We start from the raw sequence: 18,924 nt of genomic DNA on the forward strand, positions 1-18,924 counted from the left end.
AGATTAAGAGATTTAGCCCTAGGTTCCCAAGGAACAATTTACTCTGCACAAAATACTATGATGGATTGTGAAAGAATGTAAGTTTAGAAGGTGAAGGAATCTGCAGCTTTCTTGGTTCCTAGTTTGATGTCACACTTATGTGACACTTGTCAACCTTTGTTCTCTCGCCCATTAAAACAGATAGCAACTGTATGCCTTCAACTTGTAATGATCACATCACTTAACAGACACATATTTGGATATATGCTAAATAGTAAGATTGAGTTTATATTACATGTAAAGTATTAAAAGGCAGCATAATGGAAAGGGTTTTAGGTTTCTGTGTCTTGGTTGAGTGTTCCCTGCTTGGCTGGGCTTTCTAAAGAGACACTTTCCAGACTAGCTCGACTACATCAAGAACAGACCATTAAGGGGGTAACATTTGAAATGTAAATAAATAAAATATCCAATAAAAAAAGAAAAAAAAAAAAAACAGTCCATTGACTTTGTACCCCACCAATGCACCAGTCAATCTAGACAACTACCTGAGCATAAGCTGCCTACTGTCAGCTCAATGAAGAGCAGCTACAAAATATACAAATGGGCATAATCCTCTGTTTTAAGAAAGAGACAAGTGGTTACTGCTCTATCAGTCTAGAGGGAACAAATGCAGTGTTCTATGAGTATAGCATTCTGGATCCTTCATCTTGTTTTTCTGTGTCTCACATTTCTCCTGTGGATAATCAGGAAACTTTCAGACAGGAAGATAAAGCTGAAGATAAGCAGAAATAAAGAGAGAGGGAGAATTGTGCCATTGGATATCTGAAATAATGGTTTGGATTTTGGGTTTTATGTCCTTGGACAGCACAAATGCCAGTGAGCTTGTATGCTGAGGGAGCAGACTGCTCAAAGCAATTAGGACAGAGTTGTGGACTTGAATCTTGTCCAGGTTCATTGGAAAGCAGTGTAGGCTGATGTCCTTCGCTTGGCAATGTAAGGCCCCATGTCTTTCCTTTGTGACTGGGTATGCAGATTTCAGCCAGAACTTGGAAGCACTTTAAGTGGAAGACATGTTGGAGTTGGACAACCATGTGCAGTTCTAGCAGAGGAGCTGCAGATTCAGCTGAGTACATCTAAACTGAATGATGTATATGAGACCAGAACAGATAACGTTTTTAGGATGACATTTCCAATGCAGTATTTATGATGATATTTGACACTAATGTGTTTATCTCCAATATACCATAGGGTTTCTGGCCGCAGATATACTTACTTAGTCTTTGCTTCTTTAATTACTTACTTTTTTAGGGTCTGGGAAGCAAATGTGGGGTTGAATTATGCATAATAGTAAAGATCTGTATCACATCCCAGCCAACAAATACATTTCTAATAAGAAAATAATCTTTAATTAAAGTGTCATTCAACCTAAATTAGATTTTTAAAAGATAAGACTATGACTTTTATTAATTATGTAGAGTGATAAGTGTGACTGTGAATAGCTTAGCTGTGGCAATGGGCATAATCATCTCTAAAGGTAGATATTATAGAGTAGAAGAGAACATGGATCATCCTCTGAAGCTCATGGACACTTTAGTTATAAGTAGAGAAGCCTATTTTCATAATATATTCTCATACTTGATTTATAAGGAAAAGGTCAGCTTCATTTGCTCTGGAGCAACAAACAATTTCAAACCTCATAGTTACAAACATTGAGGATTGAGTAAAAACATTTTTCTTTCACAATTCTTGACTGTACAGACCTACAATAAGCAGTTCTCTGAGTAAAAGAAATGTCCTCTGCCTTTCAGCAACCTACATTATGTTAGCAGGTGTTAGTGTTTCACTCTTCTCCCATTTTATTCCCTTAAAATCGTGTGTTTTCAAGAGAGACAAGTTAAATTGGGTTGTTTATCTTCTTTAAGCAAAATAAAATAAAAAACAAATATTGAGACTATGAACAGGCATGGTTTATAAGAAAAATAGCCCATTAGCATGTATCAGATATATGTGAATTTTTTCTTTATTACTTAGTGGAATATAAAATGCATTGGACAATTATTTTTGAAAATTAGGCATTTTATGAGAATGTCATTGCTTATAATATTAAATTTATTTATATAGCCTCAGTTGAAAAGAAAGTCCAAGAATAGCCCATTACTCCTAATTAAACACATTAAAATCATTCCAGATATTCTATGCAGCATTTAATACTATATAAATGGAACTGTTTTTAGAGAAAGAAATAGTGACGATATATCCTGAATATGAACAACCACAACCGAGACAGATTTTTAAAGCCATTTTATTCAATTTGTAATAAAACTTTTGCCCATAGAAACTAGCCTTAAAATTCAGTGGGTCTTATATACCTCATAACTCCATAAATATGATATCTCTAGAGATGTTTCTTTTGGGAAGACAGAAAGAATCTACTGTTGTCATCAATTGGGAAGTTTGATTTTGGGGTCTAGGGGCTGTTTAGTAGAAAGCTGGAGCTGATTTGGGGTCCCTGGGTCTCAGCCAAGGGGTTCTCAGACACTTGGATATCCAGGCAACTCTGAGAGTCACAGAAGAGCATATAACGAAGGTGGGGACCTGTGGGCTGGGGACAATGTCTCTTCAGAGACTGGGATGGGAGAAGGGGAGATGTGGCTTGTCCTATGAGGTGGTGGTGGTGGGAATTGTCTTTAGCTTCGAAAGCAGCAGGCTTGGTAGTGGTTGTGACTGGAAAGGCCTTCTTCATAGCTCTCCATGGTGGATCTTGTTTCCCAACAGTGTATTGTAATGGCAGAAAATGGGTGAGTAAAACTCTACCCCGCTTCTCAGGGTAAGCCTGAGACGAAATACATTTTGCAGGGAGGAATGTCTGGGAAGGGAAGCTTATTGGCTAAGCCCTCCAAATTTCTAGGTACATCATTAGCACCTCTATTTTGGGCCTTAGTGACTGAGGTTACATCTTTATTATATGAGAAACATGGCATGTGTTCCAAGTCAGGAGGCTGGGAAGGAGCTGGGAGTCACCTAAGCCTTAGGTGTATACACACCGAGTCTCCTGGTCTTGATCTGCTCTACCTTACCAAACTTCCTGGCATGGTTTGATGTCCAACAATGAACTATAGTGAGATAGAGTATGTGATTAACATGATAATATGATTTCTCTACAAACAGAAATTTTCAAGAGAAGGGGTCATTGCTAAGTGTTAAATCTTAGACAGTAAACACAAAGATGGACAGTTGGAAGACACTGGATGCTGGTCCTCTGTCCATGAAGCAGGTGTTTTTAACCCTTCCATTCTGTGAAGAGGTGAGGAGAATGTTTCCTCACCTAGGATAAGGAGATCACTTCAGAAAGCAAGTGGTACACTGGAGGAACCTGAAATGGAGCAAAGAAAGTACCCCAGAGCTCTTGTCTCTAGCTGCATTTGTATCAAAAGATGGCCTAGTAGGCCATCACTGGAAAGAGAGGCCCATTGGACTTGCCAACTTTATATGCCCCAGTACAGGGGAATGCCAGGGCCAAGGGGTGGGGGTGGGTGGGTGGGGAACTGGGGGGGGGAGTGTATTGGGGACTTTTTGGATAGCATTGGAAATGTAATTGAGGAAATTACCTAATAAAAAAAAAAAGAAAAGAAAAATACCATTTAAACAGGAGGGTCATATCAATAAAAACTAGACTAATTTTCTTTGTATTAATTCCATGGCAAAGTTCATATTCAACCTCCAAAGCATGCCAGCTTTGCCTGATGTCGGGGATACTGTATCATTCATCTTCTTCCAAGGATAGCAACACTAAGTAACACTGATTTTCTTAAAGAGAAGATTGACCTTCATGGGTTAGGAGTCATAGATAGCTGAGAAGTCCTTGTGTGCTTTGCCTTCTCAGAACAGACTTTCCCTGCCCCCTTGATTTCTGCTGGAAAGAGAAGAAGGAAGGTCTACTCTTCTCCTATTCTAGCTACCTGTGAGAGAAGATTTATGAGTGAAAGTAGTCAATGGTGTGAAGCAAGACCTTGGTTTGCAATGGTATTCACAGAAAGCCATAACACCATAGCCTTTCTGTCATACACTATATAATAACAAAGTCACATCTTGTACATCTCACCGAGTCACAAAAGCACTTGAGTTCCTTGTGTGTCTATGTTTATAGCACTTAAACAAGTTATTTGTGGCTGACTACCAAGCAGTATGCTACTGGTTATTCATAGTATTTACGATGTCAGAAGAAGTTATATGTGAAGTTTATTTCCTTCCGTATTCAGTTTTGGCATAAGGAAGCAACAAAGTAAGAGAAGCATGTATCAGATCTCAGTCTGCCACTTACCCACCATGTGATACCAGAGCATTTGCACGGCTCCTGAATCTTGACTTCATGTTATATAAACCAGGAACAAGACTCCTCCTACATTAGTAGCCTTCATCTATCTGTTTGGTCACATTTATTTGGCTCTCTTTGCATATGGTGAAAAAATATAAATTTGAACACATTATTTAGGACTCTGCCTTCATCAAATTTCTTTCATTCTGGACCTTGTGTATATCATAGGACACCAGTCACAATTATAAAAGAAATGTATGTAAGCCATGACAGTGTCTCATGTTTGTGCTTTAGAAATCTAACTAATCAAATTTTAACTTTAGTCTGATGACTTATTTCTCACTATAATTTGGATATGCTAAGGCTAAAAAAATTATGTAAAAAAAAAAGAAATAAAAATAAACCTTTCTTTTTGGAGTGGTGGACTGACATTTTGTAATGTAAACCTTAAAGAAACAAATTCCACTAAAGTATTATTTTAAAGAAATTGCTGACAAGTGGTCTATTAAATTGCATCAGTTCAATTTTGTGATGACTGTGGGATTGCTAAATCCATGTTTCAAATTAGATTTTCTGGATTATGAAAGCTAGGGCACTTTAAGAAAAATTTACCAGCTTTATGATTTTGGCAAGGGAAAGCTGATCTATGAATCTCAATGTTCAGAATATCAGAATCCTCTTCAACCTATGGCCAGAGTTGGATCAATTAATATTTGTGCCCAATTAAATGACTTACTGACTCACAGTTTCTATTTACATAAAATTGTTTGGTCTGAAGAATTTCTAACTAAACCCCCAAACTCCCAAATGTGCTTATCAACATCTCAGTCTATGCTCTGTATCCCTGCTCACACATGTTTCAAAGAAAGAACAATCTTCATACAGCTGTTTTTAAGGGCACTTTGGTTTTCTTCTACTAACATGTTTAAGGTTGGAAAAAGAAATGTTTTATCTTAAGCGTTAGCCTAACATAGTCACGATGGAGTACAAGTGGATATATGATTGCCTTGTGAATAGTTTTTATGTCCCTACTATGTGCAGGACAGCTTATAGGAATTAATTTTCTCCTTCCAAGATAGCAGCACATGTGGAACAGGAACAGTCACCTTGCATCAGGAAAATAGAAAGGGCAGAGTTCACAGTCTCCTGAAAGCATGCCCTCAACAGAAAGACACTGCCCTGTACAAGACTCACATAGTAAATGTTTCAACACCTGTCAACATCACTGTTGGCGATCATGCCTATAACGCTTAGATTTTAAGGGACCTTATGATACAATCTGTAGGACCTCTAGGGCACAGGTGTCATCTCTTCTGTAGTTCATTCGTTACTGACATTCAAAGGAAGGGAAAGTAGATTTTCTTTCTTTGTGCTCTCTGTGTGGTGTGTTTGTTTGTCTTTAGTTTTGTTTTGCCTTGTTTTTGCCTTGTTGATATATAATTGACAAATTATATATGTCTAGGATATAGAAGGCAAGGTTTTGATGTATGTATACATTTGTAAATGCTACAGTCTAACTAGTCAGTATGTCTACTGCCTTACCTAAGAACAATGTTTTATGAACATGGTAAACATACTTTCTTGGCATATTTTAGGAATATAAATATTAACAATAATCCCCATGTCATGCACTGAAGTTTTCAGCTTATTTATTTTTCACAACTGGACCACTTTGCTCAATATCTATTTGCCCTGTTCTGTAACCCTTAACAATGACTTTCCTATCCCTGTTTTGTCATATTTAAAGAAAAACATATATAAGATATTATCAATATTTAGCTTTCATTTTACTTAGTGTGATATCTTTTAACTTTATCTATATGATTGTAAATGACAGAGTTTGTCACTTTTCTGAGGCTGAATGCTATTTCATTTAATGTATTTACCACACTCTCTTTTTAACCTATGTGAACCTAATTTGTGTGTGAGTGTGTGCCTGTGAACCTCCCCCCATGTTTGCAAATGTGTGTGTGTGTGTGTGTGTGTGTGTGTGTGTGTGTGTGTGTGCCTGAAAATTAAGGGTGTCCCATCTAACATATTTGTTCAGGATCCTACAGAGATCAGATAAGAAATCAGATCTCATGGAACTAGAGAGATGGGAGGCAGATGGAAGGTTTTGAGATACCATATGGGTGCTGGATACTGAACCATAGTCCTTTGTAAAAACAGTAAGCACTTTTAAGTTACTATACACTTTACTACTTACTGATCCATCTCTCCAACCCTGGCCGCATTCTGGGTCCATTCACTCACTGTCAAATCTCTGAATGGGGGAAGAAGTTGATTCCAGAGAAGCCTATGGGATGGGAAAGTGCACCGTGCCCAACTTTGTGAAATGCTTTCTGTAATACCTATCATATGCCACGTGTGCTGGGCTTGAGGATCTAGCACAAAGAAGAAAGATATGTCTCTTCACAGAACTTTCACAAGGAAGAGATGAAATATGAAATAAGTTTAAAAAAATAAGTTCTGGAGTTAAAAAAATGTCTTTCAGGAGAAATATTCAATAGAACAGAGGCCTTGAAATGGAAATAAGGTTGGATTGTGAGGAATGAAGGGTAAGGCTCATGTAACAAAGGGACACATATTCAAGGAGAGAGTCATGAAATAGGACACCTAGTGCATGAATTCCAGCAATGGGAATCTTTGTAAATCATGAAAAGATATTGGACTTTTAAAATGTAAGACATTTGAGTTAGACAGTAATAGTAGTGTGTTTCTGTATCTTAGAGAACACTGAGTGGAGGAAGAAGGGAAGCAGTGAATCTGATTAGGAGACACACTCTGATAATCAGAGCAGCAGTTACAGGAAGCTTGGTGTGAGGCAAAGTACTAGAAGTTGAGAATAGAATATTATGTGTTATGCAAGTACAGTTTGATGGATTTGCAACCCTGATGTAAATTGTCATACACACTGATTATATTTTAGGGTTGGTTATGCATGAATTATATGAATATGGATACAGCTATTAGATTGCAATTTTTTTTAGCACAGGCTCTAATTCTTACTCACATTTGTATTTCTGAAAACATGCAGTGCATTGTAAGTATTCAACAAATATTTGTTGAAGTTAATTTTATTCTTTCTTGGGTGGCTTCCCATATCTTAAAAGAACTCATAATTCTTCATTTAATTGATGGCAACTATTTCTTGGGAATGTACAAAATTGATTTTGTGGGTTTCTCTTTTAGGTCACCTGTTTAAAATATGAACAGTGTTGGATTTAGTGTATTTTCTTCTTTCTGCACATTTACATGGAGGGAGGAGGGGGTGAATGGACAGGTGGATGTGTGCTCAGGTACTCACTCTAAAGCATGGTTATGTGAATCCCATGCCTACCACACATTTATAAATGGAAACAAACATTTTAGGGAGTAATTATTTCCATCTTCCATATTCAGATACAGAAAATTATTCATAATTTACGTTGTTGTTTCAGTGTTCCTGTGTTAGTCCATCAGCATACTTTTCTCAGTGCTTAGCAAGCTCAAAACAAACAAACAAACCATCACAAACAAAACCCTACTGCTTTATGGCCGGTTTCCTGCTGTATGAGCTCATGCATGTTTTCCAGTTCTGGTCTAGTCATAAATTCATTATGACGCTGTTTCTGTAGTAAGTAGAGGTTTAAAGTATTTTTTTAAAAATACCCTTTTTGTTTCTAGAATCCTGTAACGGAGGGGGGAATATATGCTTGAGATAGAATATGTAAAACTTTATTACATTTTGAAAAGAGATTTTTTTCTAACTCACATCTACATTTTGCTGTGTGTGTGTGTGTGTGGGGGGGGTGCACCTGTACTTGCAGATGCCATGGCCATTGAGGTCAGGGACACCTTGCAGTAGTCAGTTCTGTTTTATGGCCACTGGGAATCAAACTCAAGCTTTCTCATCAATTTTTTTTTCTAATTTGTTAAAGTAGAAAATTTTAAACAAAGAAATAACTTGATATAACACAATGCAAGCTTTAGGTACTTTATTTCCATAATAATTATTAATTAATTTGATTGTTAAAATCAGAGTAATTTAAAATTTAATAGTTTTTTTTCCTAGTTTACATAATTACAAAACCTTATACCCCATTGTATTTACTATTTCTTTATGACCTCATCTGGTTTGAATAACTCTGTATTTTCTAGTTTATTTACTTAACTTATGTCTCTCAAAACATTTTTGCAACATGGAAAAGTATGCACCGAAGAGGTGGGAAGATACCATCCTGAGTAAAAACCCTTCCCGTGCAAGTCTAACAACCTGAGTTAAGAGCCCATATGAAAGTCAAGAGACTAACTGGACATCTCCAATTGGTCCCCTTTTTGCAGCTCTGGGAACCCTGCAGGAGATGGGAGTGGGAGTGAGAAAATTGTAGGAGACACAGGGGTTGAGGAATCCATGAACACAGCCCACAGAATCACCTACACAGGACTCATAGGGAATCACCGAGTGAAGCATAGGAGTCTGTATAGTTAGGTCTCTGCTAGGTGCTCTGCATATGAACTAGAGGTGTGTAACTTGTTGTCCTTCTTGGACTCCTAACAGTGAGACTGGGGATGTCTCTGACTTAAGGCCTGTTCTTAAGGCCTCCCCCCCCCTACTGTGTTGTGAAGGTTTTTAAGCCTAGTCTTAGTGTATCTTGTTCATATCCTTGAGCAGCCTGGTGTTTTCTGAAAAGTAAAGAAGGAGGCATGAGTCCGGGGGAGGGAAAGGTTCTCGTAGTTGGGGTGGGAGACTGGAGGAGGGACTGGGAGAAGTGCAGGGAAGAAAAATGGTGATCAGAATATATTATATGAAAGACTAAACAAAAAGTCAAATTCAATAGAACAGAATTTTTTTAATATCTGGGCACATATAGGGAAGTAAGACGTTGAAACAAAGAAATCTCTCCAAGTTCACAGGCTGGCCACACTCATGTGCACAGATGTGAACAGGAAGAGAGACCAGGTCTCAAGCAAGGTAGGAAAAGCTGCATATCCACTTTGCCTTCGGACCATTATGTATGATGCATCATGGCACACAAGTACCCACACTGTCACGCACACTACACACAGAGTGAACATATTGGTGACTATTTGAAGACAGAAAATTATGCCATACTTCCACTTTCCTAGCCTATGTTTTATTTGGACCTTCTAAATCCTTACCAGAGAATCATGATTGCTATTGCAGAGCATGGTCTACTGTAGAAGTCTTTTTAGGTTGGTGTTAGTTTGAGTTTTAAGTACCCAGAGGATGAATGTCTGCAGTTCGTTCATAGAACGTAGGCCCATGTTTTTATTCCTTATTGTAAGTACAGAAATTTGACACCAAACTTTATGCTGACAAACGGACAAAGGAAATGTATGTGTACTTATGCACGCACGTGTGTGTGTGTGTGTGTGTGTGTGTGTGTGTGTGTGTGTGTGTATTAATAGTCACAATACCTGTAGGGTTGTGGACCAGCAACCATGCTTGGGAAGCAGATGTGGGGAATTTGACTGTGCTTATCCCACACAGAGCTGTGGAGGGTGTTGGGCTATAGGGACACACCCAGACACTGCACTGCGGGATGGGAAAGTACAGTCTGAAGTGTGGGAATCCAGAGATGGCTTGAGTGTCTGAGATGAGGCCAGGATTCTCAGGCACTTAGACATCCAGGTGCCACTAGGAATTATGGAAGAGCTGAGAACAGATTTGGGGGTCTGTGAACTGGGGACAGCATCTAGCCCAGGGCGGGAGAAAGGGGAGCTCCAGCTGTTTCCATGGGGATTGTCACTGGCTTGAGGGAGGGAGTGGGGCAGGCTTGGTGGAGGTTGGGCTGGGAATGCAAAGAGGCTTTCTATGGAAGGCTAGACTGTGGCTCTGTAGGCAAAGGCTTTTTCCATGGCTCCCCAAGGCGGATCTCAGTGTAAAGAGGCAATCCAAAGTTCCAAACAGTTTATTATTGTCATGGCGAAAAATGGATGCTTAAAACCATACCCCACTTCTCAGGGTGGGCCTGAGATTAAATACCATTTGGAAGGGATAATGTCTGGGAAGGGACACTTACTGGCATGCCCTAGGGAGATCTTGGTACCTCATTAGCATGGAGAACTCTGTTTGAGCCTACCTGACTATGGTCAAATCCCTTTTCCTATTGTCTTGGTCTGAGGTGTTAGGGATGCCTCAACTACATGTAGAAGCACTTGGGTCATTGCCCTTAGGTGATGGATGGCCACAAATCTATCAGAAGTGTGTGTGTGTGTGTGTGTGGGGGTCTTGGGGATGGTGATGGTTATGATTTCAAATAGTTGTACCCATATGAGATGTAGCAATATTATTAGGTGATATACAACTCTTGCTTAGACAAGAAATACATGTATCCAAATCCAGGTGATGCTTGTGGAGACAACACTGCACACTATTGTTCCAGCCGTGAACATGCTAAATGTATAAGCTGTTCCAAAGCTTCTTTTTCTTCTCACTAAACAGAGGCAATTTTCAAATATAAAAAATGATTCTAACCTTTGGTGCAATAAATGGACCACACACACCACACCTCATTAGCTAACTTTCCACAAATGTTTTTACTTATATATGTTTAATCATCTTCAGATTTCAAATATAAACTCAAGAGTCAGGACTCCAGGTGTATGTAGAGGTCCCGCACTGAAAATTGAAGAGAAGCAAATACTTGTGTTCCTTTCTTATAAAGACATAATAGATGGCCAGAGAACATCTGAACATTGAGATTGTTGTTTTTCAGATTATTCCTAGAAAACAGATTAAAGTGTTTAACTGAATGAGCAAATGGCTAACCCAATCTTCATGTACTTGAGTGAAACAATATTAACGATTTGCTTTTCTGCAAGGAAAATTTCAAGGTGGCAATTGTGACATGTATAAAATTATGATAAAGAAAAGAGCCAGCAAGGCACATCTCAAAAGTCTTATCACTGAAGCATATGACATAAAGACTTCCCAAACATATATGTTGATTGCATACGTGAGTGGTAGACTTGCTCTCTAACTTAATGCCCATAGAATCTTAGAAGACTTGCATTATTGCTAGTTGTATGAACACTGTTGTGTGTACCCATAGATCTGTACTATGCAGAGGGAACTCAAAATACCTTAAGTGCTAAAAGACCTTTCTGCTCTAAGAATATTAGAGACACAGAATAAGATGTGAATGCACCACTTAAATATTGATAGATATCTATAAAAGATGATGACCTTGATGCTGACATAGTGGGGCAAAATGCTTCTATCTGACAAGAATTCAATAGAAGGATACATAGTCATTAGAGCACACTTGATGTTTGATTAAGCTGTACCTCCTTTATATTAAAATTATGTTTGAACTCGGTATTTGTTGAGGAAACATGTTTCTTGAAATTGTACATATTAAAAACCTGTTCTTTGTAAGTTGTATGCTTGGCGATAAGTTGTTGAAAAGTTGTTCGTAAGGCAAAGCCTTGTGATCCATTTCTAACCTAATCTGATTGTATTTTAAGACAACACCAAAGCAACTGGTATTCAATATAATTCGGAAAACAGAACTTATTGTCCTTTATCTATCCCTCAGCTATCAGAGCAGATCACTATAATTTGTAGTCCTATCAAGACTGCATAAAATGAGAAAGAGAATTCCCCAAAATATAGATCAATGCTGGGTCCAAAAAGTAAGTCCCCATTTGGACCAAGTCAAATAATTTGACAGCCTGGAGGCCATTGACTTGATGGAATTCCCCTTGTGTTTACCATGAGCCTTTTATGCTTCAATGTTATTATTGAGTGTAACTATTATTTCAGGGTAGAGAGACACTTATAGGAGAAAAATTCTCCAAGCCCTTCCTAGAGAATGTGCCTCTCTCTTCATTCTTGATTAAAGACCCTGACCGCAAAGTTCAATTTTTTCAATGACTTCCTTTTATCTTTGATTGGCCAGGGTATATAGTATCTTCAGATCTTATCTTGCTACAGAGATGCCCTGTGGCTCTTCACATGTGCTAACATGTAAATCTCCTTAATTCCAGATGAAGTATTTATAGCACATCCTTGCTCTCCTAAGCAATTTTACATCATCTTTATGTACATAGAATAATGAGGCTCACAGATTGATTTTTTACTTTCATTGATTAGACTCATTGCTGAAGTACAGAAGAATAGCATCTAATATGGAGATCTTTTGAGTCTTAGTAATCTTTTTTGAAGTTTTCTATTAATACATAAGCCACCAGACAATTTCATATATCATTTGTTCAAATCTGTGTTCTTTTTTCAATATATCTGGGTATTATTTATAATCTTTATAGATATCCCATTGTAAAAGGACACAAAATGATTTTGGCCTGAGCAAGTACAGTGTTACTAGTTAGAATGAAGTACCTTTTGAGTCACTTGTTTCTATGGGCTTAGGTTCATTTTTAGAAGAAAACAGTTGACTCAACACAATTGGCTCAGTTCCAAATGTAGATCTCAAAGTGATCTGTATTTGGAAAGGTTAAATAAAAGTAGAGGAAATGTTCCCAGATTGTTGACCATGTCCTTATAAATACAAGGTCATGATAATACACCAATATGTTTCTATAAGCTGTGTTATCATCAGGATCTCAGAGACCTGCTGCCTGGGAAGTACCTCATGCAAAATAGCCAAGCACTGTTTTCCAGGTCCATGCCCACTCAGTGATAGGATGAATAACTCTTGAGTCTTCCCCATTCTGTATTCATTCCTGAAAGATTTTTTTTTCTGTCTAATGGATCCCTCAAATAATACTGTTGAATTCTAAAGATGAAAGGCCCAAATGGTACAGGTAAAGGAAAGTAACTATAATACTAATTTTCTAAAGACAGTCTGTGGGAGACCTTTGAGCCCAAGAGGGAACAATTTTGCTGAGTATGTTGGGGCAAAGGTACTGTCTGCTTTTTTATTTCTCTAACACATATTTTTTCATATGCTTTCATCAATATGTGTTTGCTTTCCTTAACTGTCATTATAAATCCTGTATTAAATGCATTACAAAAAACTTTTCTCCTACAGCTAATTGTAAACATTCCATCTTGTGGAATGTGCACTCAGAAAATGCTATCCAAAATAGCCTTGTTATTTTCTGTGCAGCAGTTTAATCATTGTGATCTCATGTGAGCTCATCTCCACTGAGATGTACTTCCTGACAAAATTTTCACTTTAGTGTGTTTGTTAAAACTCAAGGTGAATAAATTACTGTAATACTCCAATCATAGACCAGGGAAAACAATATTTTCAGAAATTCTGCTTGCTGTGCAGAAGGCTCCATCCTTTTTCTATTTGAAAGCATACTGTGCTATTACAGGTGTTCAAATGCCAACATAAAATGCAGTTCAATGTTTCCTAGACAACAGTATACATTTTGAGAAAACGGGGTTTTTTTGTTTGTTTTCTTTTTGTAAGTCCTATATTCAATGCCATCCCTGAATTGCATCATGGATCATTAGAGCAGTGTAGAGCAATCATGTCTCCTTAACTGAAACTAAGCATAAACTGTTCAAAGCTAAATGAAATAACTGACCTCTTACTACAAAATGAAAGCCAATAAAAACACACATAAAGGTGTGCTATAAAACTAATCTAGACGTTAAATGCCATCATGGTTTTAGTTCTCATTTTTCAAAACAGGATGCAATATCACTTTTCAGAATGTTAATCTCATCTATCTTCATTTTACTTTTTTTTTGTTCAAAATACAGTTATTTGTTGTTATCTACATTTTCTGTCCTACCCATTCTCAGAAAAACCTGTTCCCAGAAAGCTTAGAAGACAATTTCATTTATAGTGAAGTGGTATAAAATTTTCACTTTGAGTCTCTGTAGAAAAGCGTGGGTTATTGAAGGGTTTCTGTTGAGAAACAATTACTCCATCCATTTACTGAATATTGTTTATTTTTATGTTGTGCCAAATGCCCTGTGGGCCTTTTAGAACTTACTAGAAGAACCAATTTAGGAAGAAAATATCCAATTAGCTTAAATTTTTATGATACACGCAGAGTTTGCATTCTGTGAAAGTCAATGTGTTTGTTTTGGAGATCCTTGTGTGGTGACTACGACCTTAGGCTTTGCCTCTGGAATCCCCTCTCACTTCGGCAAGGCCATGCAGATTGCTTTGCTCAATTGAAGTTACTGCACAAAACATGATGTAGGATTTCTTTACTTATTTAGCTTCATTCTTATTTTTTTCATAGCTTTGGGATGCAAACAAGAGCTACAGCACATACTAGACAAACACAAAGGATTTTTTTTTTTTATGTCTGAGTATTCTGTACATTGGCGTTAGAAATGTGCAAATTTATAGGATGAAACAATAACCAAAACTAATTATCACTTAATCTCTAAACTTTAGCTCAGTGTTTACTAAATTGAAAAGAGACATTTTATTCTGTTTTAAGATTGACAAATTTCCAAAGTAGTAGATTCGAGGTATCTTGTGCCTCTCTTTTAGCTCCTTCTTAGGACTCATAGTACTTGCATTTTATCCCATTTAAATGCCTACATGAGTTTGGGATGCTCTTGACTAATGTCTTTCCTTTACATGTTAGAAATAGCAAATCATTTTTTAACAACAATAATTATAATCAGTTGGAGCAATGCCCTAGCATTTTTTTTAACTGAAATGATTAGTGATCGGAATAATTGGTGATGGGGTCCTTGATTGAATTCTCTCCCATGTTTTATGTCTCTTGTCTGTGGAAGTTCTCACTGTCTTTTTTCCCAGCCCTCAGTTGCTCCTCCCATCATCTTCATCCTCTCCATCTCTGTTGATCTCTGCCCTAATAGCATAGTTTTGTTTTCTTAACCACAGCTAAGTCGATTCTAAATTCTTTTTATCCTACCTTCTATTGCATCCTTTTTGATACTTAAATAACACAATAATAAACAATATCATACATATATGTATGTGTGTGCATGGATACATGTATGAATATAAATGAGTATTTATATGTGTGCAACAGACTCTATTGGTACTCCATGTAAGCAAACTTTGCATTCATACCACTTCCAAAACAGCATATTAAAAAAGAAAATGATGTAGCTGGAGAGATGGGTCAGCAGTTAAGAGCGCTGGCTGCTTTGGCTGAGGACAGACATTTGACTCACATAATCTACGTGTAACTTCACAACCATCTAAAACTCCAGTTCAAGAGCTTCTCATGCCTTCTTCCAGGTGTTATGCTGTGCACAGACATATTCAGGCAAAATGCCCATACACATAATGTAAAATAACCATATTTTTTGAAAAAAGAAACGTTGCAAAAGCTGCTTTTTAAATTTTACTCTGTTTAAATTCAATGCATATGTGTGTAATGTACCTTCATCAAATGCATTCCCCATTCCCCTTATTCAACTCCCTCTAGAGCCCCATCACATCTTATTCTCAATTTCATTTGATCCTTTTATGATAAATTAATCTTTATCTTATATGTTACACATATGAGTGTATGTCTGAATGAATATATACCATGCACATGCCTGATTTTCTCAGAAGAGGAGGTCTCTGAAGACAACTAAGACTATGAATTGTTGTGAGCCACCACTGTATGGGTGTTCATAACCAAACCTGTGTTGTTATAAAGACCCATAAGTGTACTTAACTACTAAATAAACTTTGTAGCCTCCATCCATTTATTTGTATTCAACTAGTGTTTTCTGTATGCACATGACCAAGATATCTCCACTACGGCTTGGAGAACCTATCACCGTCCATACCTCTGAATAGAGGAGACTCTCCCTCCCCTAGCAATGATCAACTGCCATGGTTGATCATGGTTGATCATGGTTAGCCATGGTTTGTGGACATAGAAGGTCTTCCATGTTCTAACTAGAATTTCTAACTTAGCTGCTCTGAGTCCGTGTGTGCAACACCATATCATGTCTAGAGGAGAACATTTCACAGCACTCCTCCAATTGCTATGGCTCTAATAGTCTTTATTTTTCTTCATCCTTCATGTGTTCTGAGCTTAGGGTATGGCAGGGTGACATGGGTTTAATAATAGATGTTCCATCTAAAGCTGAATATTTATAGTTGCTTAGCTTCAGCATTTTAGACAGTAAAGAGTCTATTTACTTTAACCAACCACAATAAGAAGCTTCTCTGAACAAGGCTGTACTGGATATGTACAAAGTTCATTAGCTCTTTGTTCCCTAAGCAATGGACATATTTATTCTTATCCTAGTTACATTGCATTAAGTATAACTGGCCTAAGAATATGTTAGAATAAGTGAAGTATATAATTATATAGGTTGCACACCTTCTTTTTTTTTTTTTTTTTTTGAGACAGGGTTTCTTTGTGTAGCCCTGGCTGTCCTGGATCTCACTCTGTAGACCAGGCTGACCTTGAACTCAGAAATCCGCCTGCCTCTGCCTCCGAGTGCTTGGATTAAAGGCATGCACCACCACCACGTCCGGCTTGTACACGTTCTTATATGAGTCCAGGATACCACGAGGAGTCTCCTAGTATCAATCCCCAACAGATTCCAATGAGTGACATTATTTACCTATGTGCATATAATAATATTGCACATGTAGTGTAATATGTGCATATAGTGTGTATAATAGTACATAGAGATTGGGTTGAGCTTTTCCTCTTTATCTAATATCCTCACCATTGTTTCTATATGCTTTATTGAACAGGCCCAAGGTTGGAGACATTTATTGACTGTTTTGCATATGCTGCCATGCTGCCATTGGACTACAAACTTTTGAAAAAGTTTGTTTGCCATTTACACAGGTCCCACACACAAGCTTAAAGTTATAAAGAATCAAAAACAGGAGACATTTACATGTGAACTGCAAGGCCTAGTATTGGTTTTAGGCATTCAGAAAAGGGAAACTTAATTGTAAATAGACATGTAAAATAAAAACATAGGTATCAAACAAATGTGTCCCATTCTTCCTTCTCAGGGCTGATGAACCCTTCCTCTTAGAAATGCTATCTAACTCAATCCCCCCTTTATATAACCCCCTCTTTCTTTTTCAAAGTGCTTCCCAGCAATTCTGACCTCACATTTACTTAGTCTTTTTTTTATTGTCTGTGTCTCTAAAGATTAACATTTTTTATATGAATCACCAGGATAACATCTTATTCACAAAGTAATCCCAGCACATTACATGTAAGACACTCTTTTGACTTTCATTAAGAATACAAGTTGGAGCAGAGGCTCCTGATCCACCCCCATGGAGTGACTGAAATTCTTTTCACTACCTCACAGATGACCATATATATATATTTTTAATTTTTAATTTTGTTAAATGTGACTATTCTAGTTCATAATTAAAGATAAGCATGTCCATATATATATATATATATATATATATATATATATATATAGTTTGAAAGTAAAGGTAAATTTATCATATATATATAATATTTCATAATTATTTACTAAAAACACTCCTATAATTAGATGTGAGATAGCAATGAATTAAACTAGGATAAATATAAACATCAAGTAAAATTCTAATTGGTAGATTATCTTTTCTTGTTTTAACTGGGTATACTTTTGTGTGTTTATGTAAATCCCTTTTACTTTTTTTCAATTCACAGAAACTAGTGACTGGTGGACTATACCCTAAATTACTACTTTAAGCAACGCCTTCTGAAAAAAATATATATACCAGTTATATGCAAACAGTGACTATTGCACATCTGTTGTTCTAATTTCTGTTTACTCTAGGATTTCTTTTTTAAATGATGGAGGACTCAAAATCACAAATGTGACTAAGGCAGATGCTGGAACCTACACCTGCACAGCAGAAAACCAGTTTGGGAAAGCAAATGGCACAACCCATTTGGTTGTGACAGGTGCGTGCTTTTCTTAGTTTGCTTTACTCCAGGGTAAAGTGTATTTCATTAGAGAAAAGGGGAAACATCTATCCATGCATGGGTAGCACTAGGTAGACTAGGCATGTTTAAACAGTGTGCAGGAAAGTAAGGGAGAGAATGGATGGAGAGGTATAGAAGTAGGTCACAAGAGGGAGTGTGTATGGATTTAATCAACATGTGTTATATTAATGTTGGCATTCCCAAACAATATTTATTTAAAAATGAAGACATTGAACATATGTCTCTCCCACTGCATAGTACACACTGTAAAGTCAGGACCCATCTTGGTTTGAGTGCTAGAGTGTGATATACCTAAATGTATATTTGTCACAGCACAGGAAACATGGCTAGACGCAGTAGCTACTCTGCTGGCATCCTGGGCCATAAGAAACTCAGATGTAATGTATTGTGATTACCTTTACTTTGTGCCCTTATGTTAGAGCTTTGAGTGTTCATGTTTGATTATAATTGGTCTTTTCTATAGAAGTTCAAGGTCATGAAACAACTTTTGATATTAATGAGATTTGTTTAAAGTTTGGAGTATATTTTGTTCTTTTATCCTTTCAAGGAAAACAATGAACATTTTATGAGACAGGTGTTTGGGTTATGTCAAGGAAACATCAGCAAAGATACTACCCCATGCACATTACAACCTACCACAGGAAGGAGCACAGAGGGAAGAAAAAAGATCTCAGAGATTAATTAAAATGGAAGAACTGCAAACAATTTAAAAAGTAGAAATGAGTGAGGGAATTGGGTAAGTTACAAGCAAACCAGGATACGCTTAGTTGGTCTGGATGGAACATGGAACACAG

At 37.2% G+C, this 18,924-nt stretch overlaps 1 protein-coding gene across 4 annotated transcripts in view; it reads left to right on the forward strand.

Annotated features, from left to right (window-relative positions):
• Cntn3 (contactin 3) overlaps positions 1–18,924 on the forward strand; it is a 361,039-nt gene that overhangs the window by 271,343 nt on the left and 70,772 nt on the right. For all 4 annotated transcript variants that reach the window (XM_021164805.3, XM_029478975.2, XM_029478972.2 and 1 more), the window contains one exon: positions 17,961–18,088. In XM_021164805.3, the coding sequence (XP_021020464.1) occupies positions 17,961–18,088 (128 nt within the window). The remainder of the gene's footprint in view (positions 1–17,960; positions 18,089–18,924) is intronic.

The sequence above is a fragment of the Mus caroli genome, unplaced genomic scaffold, assembly GCF_978045245.1.
Source record: "Mus caroli unplaced genomic scaffold, Mus_caroli_1 scaffold_7, whole genome shotgun sequence".
NCBI lineage: Eukaryota > Metazoa > Chordata > Mammalia > Rodentia > Muridae > Mus > Mus caroli.